Source organism: Ylistrum balloti, unplaced genomic scaffold (genome assembly GCF_031769215.1).
Source record: "Ylistrum balloti isolate Yb309-2 unplaced genomic scaffold, AGI_CSIRO_Ybal_v1 Utg369846, whole genome shotgun sequence".
In the NCBI taxonomy this organism is placed as follows: domain Eukaryota; kingdom Metazoa; phylum Mollusca; class Bivalvia; order Pectinida; family Pectinidae; genus Ylistrum; species Ylistrum balloti.
The window spans coordinates 1,558,513-1,567,746 of NW_026782001.1; the positions used below are offsets into that span (position 1 = coordinate 1,558,513).

General features: G+C 36.0%; 1 protein-coding gene across 1 annotated transcript; it reads left to right on the plus strand.

Annotated features, from left to right (window-relative positions):
- Positions 1–270: 270 nt before the first annotated feature.
- LOC132545387 (FGFR1 oncogene partner 2 homolog) lies at positions 271–7,934 on the plus strand. The gene is made up of 4 exons (XM_060209068.1): positions 271–352; positions 2,496–2,637; positions 3,054–3,305; positions 5,794–7,934. The coding sequence occupies exons 2-4, from the start codon at positions 2,503–2,505 to the stop codon at positions 6,067–6,069; spliced, it is 663 nt and encodes a 220-aa protein (XP_060065051.1). The 5' UTR covers positions 271–352; positions 2,496–2,502; the 3' UTR covers positions 6,070–7,934.
- The last annotated feature ends 1,300 nt before the right edge of the window (positions 7,935–9,234 follow it).

The window sequence follows — 9,234 nt, forward strand, 5'->3', positions numbered from 1 at the left end:
CTTGATTAGACTACGTCCATGAAACAAATGCATGAAAGTCAAAATATTTTATTATTGACACATTTGGGAAAGTAGCTTAGACTGCTTTCAACCAGGCATAACATTGATCATGTATACAATACCTGTAACACAGATATATAATGTTTTTCTACAACCGGGACTGCATGTTTGTCTTTGAGATGGGCCCTTAGCGTTTACAAGCGTATTAAAGCCCTTCACGGCAGTCGGTGTATTACAAAAGCTTTGCCAGATTTACTTCCGGTGTCAAGTTTGGAGACCGAACGTTCGGTGACTGTCAAAGAGAAAAATCAAAGCCTATTGATTCATGTAGACAGTGCGTTTATCCTAACAGGTAAAGATTTTTGTTTGATTTATACTAAGTAAAATATGAGCCGGTATATTTACACCATTGATGAATTTTATTACAAGCTTGTCGGTCGCGGTGCAGTTGCAGACGTTGGCTGACTCATACGTGCAGTGAATACCAGGACGAAAACCCCATTTCACTGTTCCAAAGCATCAAATAATCTCAATGAACTGATCCATCCAAACATCTGACCGTAGAAATGTCAAACGCCTTATATATAGGATCTTTTGGAAATCCTAACTTCAAGAATAGAAAGTTTTATTTGAGAAATGATACTTGTTTGATTATATTTATTGTGATACTAACTAGTTTGTGGTGTTTTGTTTTTCTTAGTTTATCCCTTCAGACAATCTCTGCACATTTGCAGAATAAGATGCTAATCATGTAGTCTCATTCAGCCAGATTCTTGTTGTCTACACACACGATGAATGTTTTGGTTAATGAGACTAGTTGTCACTATGTCAACCATGTTGCAATCCACCACAAATTATTACTGGGAATTCACTTCCATATGACAATTTCATAACAGATAGTATAGGTGAAGAGAATGTTCACCTTTCTTTTCTTGACGTCTGTTAACTTGACACAAACATGAACATGTGTATCCTGTGGGGCCGCTCAAGCAATGCTTGCTATAAAAACATAAGTCATAATATTCCATTATATTTTGATTATTGATGATGATTGAAGAACTGCTCATTTTCTTGTTTATGAGGTACACAGACTTGAATGTTCTATTATTGTTTGAGTTTTGAAAATGAATATATAACAGGAGCGGGAAGTCAGACCTGGATTCAAACTCAGGACCCTCCAAATTATAGAAAAAGTTCAACCATTTGTGTCACCTGGTTGCTGACCAACAACCCAGTCTTACTACATCCCTCCATCTTTTTTCTGAATCATCTCCGATCCCCTGAAGACAGCTACTTACAACCAAGGTTTAGCTGTCCCCTTGTCATGCATACACCTACTTGAAACAAATGTTGGTCACAGGCACTAACTTGTAACAGCAGAAAAGATGCAGTGCCAGACTGGAGTTTGAACTTGGGACCAACAAAACTCTTGATGGAGGCTTAAACAATCGCATTACCCAGTTGGTGATGATCTGCTACATATATCTTGTATTACTGCTATTTAAGTAGCATAGTAACGATTTAATATTTTACATTTGAAATGTTAGATATCTGTAGACTTTAGAGTTCATGTCACCCCACCAGTCACAAGTCCATTAATGAGATTTTCCCTTTAGACTTGCAGCAGGGTGTGCACCTAGTCTGAAGGGTTTTGACTATATTAGATTTTTATTTTTGTCCTGATAGTTAGAATTCCTCCCTATATAAAAACGTAAAAGGATACTTATACAATGATGAAAAGACAAAACATTTTTCTACCAACTTGATTAAGTGCCGAAGCAATTAAAATGTAAATTAAGTGTTCCATGTAAACTTATAATTTTCACTCATTTTATCCACTGACTTAATTTTCCAGTATATTTGCAATATGCCTAACCACTGCATAATCCTACCTATTGTGTCCTTGTAAACTTTCCATTTGCCGCTGATCACACAAGCATTTATCTTTTTACAATTTCAATTTCTTTTATATAACTTCTTTTACATCCATCATTTGTTTGCACAAATGACTTTTCGTGTTGATGGGCCACTGTAAGAATGCAATGATAATGACAATTGGGTCAGAAAAATACAGTAAAAGCAAACTGTTCATGACGAAGTGGTACATTTACATGGTATTCTCTTGTTAGCAAAATAGACAATTTATTTAAAAACTTTAGATTCCAACTATAAGACATTCAACTATATACTTCTTGTCTCAAGCAGAGATCCAGATATGCCATTTTCGTTTGTTGTGTTTGAAAAGTACTTATCTCTCACTTACTTATTGATTAGGTATGTCTGAATTGGCTGGATCTTTATGTTCAGAGCATTCTTGAGAATTACTCACATACGGTTGCAGAATTTTTATCAGAAATTTAAATTGTATTACATTATTTCCTGTATATGTGATTTTTGGTGGTTTCAAACCAATGGCAGGTAAATTGAAAAGCTATACAAAATCATGAATAGAGGAAAATAACTGCTTAGTAAAAGTTTTGTTTCTATGCTTCCAGAATTGAGATGGCTATGAGTGTTGATAAACTGTTGGCTGATGCCCAGATTCTTGTGGCTCGACTTCGTACTCATGACACAACAGCAGACATCCTAATTGCTCACACGCAGACACTCCATAAAAGATTAGATGCTATGAAAGAGGTACAACTAATTTTCTCATTTAATAAACAATGCTGTACTGGTCAGAAAAGTGTAAATAAATGCCATAACAAATTTTCCTACAGGGAAATTGTGTTGAAATTATAATCAGTACTTTTATTATAACCATGTGCTTCATTTTTTGCTCACCTACTAAATAGGCTTGTTTTGTAAGAGTTATCTACCTTGAGTTACTTTCAGCCAATATAAAGATGACTTTAGTTCCTGATTAATTCAAATACATTTTAAAATTTCCTTTGATGTGTTTGAACTATTATTGATAAGGAAATATATTTTCAGTTATTAGAACATTTTGTTTCAAATCTGATTCATGTCAATAAGCTCATTGAAAAATATACATTTTGCATGTCCACCATGACTATGATATCAATTCTTATCACTTTCTTTTAACGTTGCAGTACCAAGATGACATCACAGAGCTAAATGAGATTGCACGTCACCGTCCCCGCTCCACATTGGTTCTTGGCATTGCTCAGGAGAATCGACAGATCCGAGAGCTTCAACAAGAGAACAGAGAACTACGATGCTCTCTGGAGGAACATCAAAATGCTTTAGAACTCATCATGCAGAAATACAGGGAACAAATGACAAAACTCATACAGGCCAACAATTTTGAGAATGTTATTGCAGAAAAGAGAGATCAGTCGAAGGTTAGATTTGAAATCATCAATTGTTTTGTTTTTTATGTCGCCTGAGACAAAGTCTGAAGTGATTTATTCATATGTCATAAACAAATGACATTTTCTACTTCTTCTTAATAACCAAAAGGCCTAGAGTGCTGATATTGGTCCTGTAGCATGCTGGAATGGACCATGTTTGTTGAAATGAATTACCTTTCCCCCCACTTTCAAGGTTACAAGGGTCAAATACGTATGTTGAAATGACTTCTTTTCAATAAACAAAAGGCACAGGATGCTCATATTGAGCCAGTAGTGTGCTGTGATGAAGTATTACTTAGCTTGTTTATATTACTGACCTTGAAGGTATCAAATATGTCAAAATCTTTAAATGACATCTCTTCAACAACCAAAAAGACTAAGAGTGCTTATATTTGGCCTGTAGCATGCTGGCATGAAGGACTACCAATGTTGTTCATGTTGATGACCTTGACCCAATTTCCAGGTCACAGATATCAAATTTTAAAATATTTAAACAACTTCTTCTCAATAACCAAAAGGCCCAGAATGCAGATATTGGACTGGTAGCATGATGGGATAAAGGGCTATCAAGTTTGTTGAAGTTAATGACTTTGACCCACTTTCAAGGTTTTAGATGTCAAATATATTTAAATGTTCACCATATTGTCGGGGTTGTAAGCCCCACCTTTTTTTCTCTGCAAAAACAAAATAGACTTAATTAGAAAGAAAATGAAGAGTATTATCTGGACATTGATTCTGGACTGTTATGTATTTCCGCACGGCCATTTTGAGGCATATCACATGCACAATTGACCAGAGTGACCTCGCACCCTGATCATATTTGTTGCTGTAACATGTCATGCTTCCAGAAAGAATTACAAATAGTGATTTAAACAAAGGATATCAGTGCACCAGTATGAGATGTCGGTACCAAGTTTTTTATGAGTACCTGTCTATCACATGTTTGTGACTGGAAAAGATCATCTTGAACCGTCATTTGCAACGATATACAGGATGATTTTGAGATTGAAATAAAAATAATATTTTTTAAAATTTAATGAATTATAGCTTTTACATTTTAACATAAATCACAACAATATCTTCTAAACTTTCATGGTTGGTTTGGAAGTCATAGCGGAAGTTTACAATAACCTGTTGCATCCTGGGAGTGATAAGTCATCAGGTCAAATTCTGGAATGACCACCAAGCTAATATATAATAGTACAGACACTGATGGAGATATTGTTCAGTAACCCATACGTAACATCAGGCCCTAAATCTGCATTGACAATCTTTGAAGGCTCCCATGTGAAACAAGTTTAAAAATTGCTATATTACTTTTTTCAAACACATCAATAAAATAAAGGACTATCTGTATATATGTAGTTCATTTGCAAACTTATTTTAAATGTTTCCCTGCCAATCTTGATGAATTGCCTTCAGTTGCCTGTTTTATCAACAAACTTTGGTCAACATAATGGTTACCATGTAGAAAGAAAGATAGTGACTTATATCCTGGTGCGTTTTATATGTTGATAAAGTAAAAAACCCAAAAACCAAAATCCAGTCTATCAGCTTATATTCAGGTGAGGTTTATAGCTCCTAAAGTAGGGTAAATGACTTCTTCTCAATATACAAAAGGCAAGGGATGCTCATATTGAGCCTGTAGCATCCTTGGATGAACTTCTACCAAGGTTGTCTATATCATTGACCTTGACCCACATTCAAGGTCACAGGTGTCAAAGGTGTTGAAATCTTTAATTGATTTCTTCTCCATAACCAAAGGGCCCAGGGTGCTGATATTGGGTCAATAGTTTTCTGGAATGAAGAGCTATTTTGTTTGTTCAAATGCAGGGTTTTCCATAAGAGCCATTCACCGGCCAATTTGACTAGTTACTTTGGTCATTTGGCCGCCTACACCAATCCAGTTTCGTAATAATGTTCCATGCACGACTACATGTACACAGCAGGCCTGCCTCCTACTTTCACTACACAGCCTACTACTAACAAAATTATGGAAAACCCTGCAAATGAATGACCTTGATTTCCATTCAAGGTCACAGGGGTCAAATATGCTGAACTACAACAACAGAGACTGTTATCAGTTCTGTTTACCTGGTAATTGAAAAGCTTAAAAACGATGAAACCTTGCAAGTGTGCATATATCAGTTCTATTGTGCCTGCCCCAATCTGGGACTGATGGACAGGTTCTAAAACTGTCCAAAGACCTCAGGTGACTGTAAAGGCCCTTAGGCCTCTTGTTATGTTAATATATAACATGAATTGTTGTAAACAAAGTTGTAAATACAATTTTAAATTGACTAAATAACAACCTAATTAGCATGCAGTTATCTGCTATCATCTCAAATATAAGTTGTAATTAGAAACATTTGTTTAAAAATAGTCTTTAATGTTTATATGTTGACATTCTGAGAGATTTTTTTGTAATTATGATTTGTGCTTTGATTCAATGAACGCACCTTATTTTGTATGGTTTTAGGATCTTGAACGTCTAATTGACAAGATATGTGAGATGGCCGCTGTAATGCAACGAGCGGTCATGGTTGACGAGGATGCATCAGCTAAGGATCAGGAACTTTTCAGTCAGCTTCAGAAGGAGAATAACGGCCTACGTGAACTCCTTGAGGTCTGCACCACCGCGAAGCAAAAAATTCTTCAATCTATAACAGTAGAACAGGATGATAAATACTGTCAGACAGAGGAAATGTCAGGAGAGAAAACACCAACAGCAGAGCTCGAGCAGGAACCAGCGTAATTAATACTCGTGGTATGAATGAATTAACAGTAATATGCCTAAATTAAAAAAAACATTGGAAGCTGTGCAAGAGCATGTGTGCAAAATAGGACTAAATCCAGTTGATTCCAGTTGTAAGACAACCTAGATCTTGCCCCATCTAATTGTAGCCTTCTGTATGGGCTTGTCAATCAGATGACAAGAATGTTGTGTGAAGATGTAGTAAAGATCTTTGATAGATATGTACCTTTTGAATAGATTACAAATCTATACTTTGTAATGTTAATCTATTTATTGAATTTGGTATTATACTTTACATTGCACGTTGATGAATATTTTCTATCTTATATTTTCCACTGTATAATAAACATATAGCATGTCACAGAACTTCTACTTCACCCTTAACTATCCAGAGAGAAATCATTCTTTCAAAATGTGAAAAGTCAAAATGTCATACCTGCTTACATTTGAAAATTTGAAGTCTAAGCTAAATTTGGTGGATGAAAATATCATTTCAAATACATAGTAAATGAAGATAATTTCATTCAGACAAACACCTAAAAAAATCAATGTCTATTTTACTTACATTTAGGCACTAATTTACTGGCATTAATACCCTGCATTTTATGGCTTATAAGTATATGTCACACCATTTAACATCAGTAAGGTGTTGAAATATATGTAACACATTGTTATTATAGTAACCTTATAAATCTTTCATATCCATTCAAAACTTAAAAAAACCACCTTTGTTAACCCATGTAAATGCAATCACCACACTCATTTCCTTTCAGTAAATTTCCATTTAAAATCAAGAACCTACAAGGGAATTAAATTTAGCCCTGTTGTCCATATGTTCATATTTCTCTCTTCAGATGTGCAAATATCCCTCTATTGGCACCTCTCATCCTAAAAGTAGTGTCAATATTGGGAATTGCTGAAAAATTTTTTGTATAGAGAAAACCTGATTCATTATTTTTTTGAAAATGTTTACTGGTTATTTACTAGCTGTGTGCATGTATTTGAATAGATGGTAATATCGTGTTCATAATATATCTTCATTAGAGCTGTCTACATGTCCCAAGTTGATTGATAGACCGTCAAGTCTTCAAGCACCTGCCTAATTCTAGTTGATTTGATTAAATGCAATTCGTCTTTATCAGAATATCTACACAATGACACCTGCAGATATGGGGAAGGTGCCTGAGTTTCTCCCACATGTAACAGTTCCTCTTGGTGGTATCTCTACTTACAGCTGATCTGGGCCCTTAATTACTGCATGCAAATTCATACTGTAAACACTGTCATTACATCATTTTAGGTATGCATGAAAGATGGTTGTTTTCTGTAGGATATGTGTTTATTCAGATTTTCCTGCACTTCCTATATCCTACTTCCCATGGTTTTCTGTGACAAAAGAGAGAAAGTTGTTAGTTTGCAACTGACCTGTCTGCATCTTCCATGTGTTTAACAAATACTGTTGTTGTATGATAAAAGATTGACGCAACTTAGTCAGGGTACTAACAATTAGACCCACATTTTCGAAAGTTTTTATTAGATCACACAAGGTGTTGTTTTTTTCCTTTTATTTGGAAACAATGATAACCAGATTTTTCCATTCCAAATGACAGTGCTTGCAATGTTCGCCTATATTGCACGTATTACATCAATATAAATATCAATCTTTCAATAAGTTACATGATGTGTTTTGCTGGTATTAAAACATTGGTGTCAGTATAAAAAAACTACACAATTTCATTCTAGGCTTATCAAAGACTCTCAGTCATTATACTGTTTGTATTTAAAGTGTAATTCTTGCTATAAAATATTGAAATGAATATGTTTTAATTAGTTTCAGTTACAATATTTTGTTGTGATAATAAACATGTACATCACTGAATAATGCTTAACTGCTGTTATCATTTTTTATTCTATTATTGTATATTCTAATTGATGAAACGAGAAAAAGCTGTTCTCACAAGGACCATTTAACGTCACCAGTATGTCTTGGAACTGCTTCGTCAGTGACACCCGTCATGCAGAATATGATATTCTAAAATCTAGAAAAGAATAATGATTACAAAAACCCCAAGCAGAAAGAAAAAAAAACATCTTGTAATAAATCTTCCTCTTTCATAAGGTCATACCACAGGTTAAATATACTGAAACGAAAAAAAAAACCGCAACTTGGAAAATTGTTAGTAATTTTGTTTTAAATATACATAGCTGTATAAAAATCGTGGAAATAAAAGTGCACCCTGCCTATCACCCTAACCAATGTTCAAAATCAACCAGGTGTGACGAGAAACCTATGCACATCCGGCGCGGTAAAAACATCAAAAACCGTGCCTGTATAAACATATGCGTTCTTTTTCATTCAAACCAGTATCAATTTATCACTAACATCGAGACACATCATCGCCAATACTTTTGCAAACAATAATTCCTTTTACAATTATGCCACGGTTATCACAGGTTGATAGAGGACGTGCTATCGCGATGCTTATGGCAGGGAGCACGCAACTTCACGTCGCTCGACACTTCAGAGTTCACAAATCGACTATTAGTCGATTAGTTTCACGTCTTAACGCCACAGGAAGAGTCGATGGCCGGCCGAGATCAGTACGTCCACGCGTAACGTCGCGACGTCAAGACCGGGTTGTTAGGCTGGCACACTTGCGTAACAGGAGGTTAACGGCTGCTGAAACGGCAAGGAATACGATTGGTAATCATAACCATCGGATTCATCCCCAAACAGTGATCAACAGACTGCGTAAGGCTAATTTGCGTGCAAGGCGACAGTACATTGGTTTACCACTAACACCGCAACGTCGTATGCAATGGTTGGCGGCACATATGCCCAGACGTTTTCCTATGAGACGTTGGAGGTCCATGCTCTTCACCGATGAATCTCGATTCACGTTATTTCGAGCAGATGGCCGTCAACGTGTGTACCGGCGTCGAGGCGAACGTTTTGCTGACGCCTGTGTTTTGGAGCATGACGATTTGGGGGTGGGTCAGTTTATGGTTTGGGCGGGAATCTCCCATGGTTTGAAGACACCTTTGGTGATAGTCAATGGGAATTTAACGGCCGTGCGCTATCGGGATGAGATCCTTAGGCCCCATGTTGTGCCGTTTGTTAGGCAGCATCATCTAACCTTGCAGCAAGATAACGCGAGACCACAC

What these genes read in the sequence shown, in the direction of transcription:
- LOC132545387 (XM_060209068.1), top strand. Translation starts at nt 2,503, where the DNA reads ATGGCTATGAGTGTTGATAAACTGTTGGCTGATGCCCAGATTCTTGTG. An exon ending in GATTAGATGCTATGAAAGAG is followed by an intron (nt 2,638 to 3,053) that starts GTACAACTAATT and finishes TTAACGTTGCAG; the next exon opens with TACCAAGATGACATCACAGA. An exon ending in AAAAGAGAGATCAGTCGAAG is followed by an intron (nt 3,306 to 5,793) that starts GTTAGATTTGAA and finishes GTATGGTTTTAG; the next exon opens with GATCTTGAACGTCTAATTGA.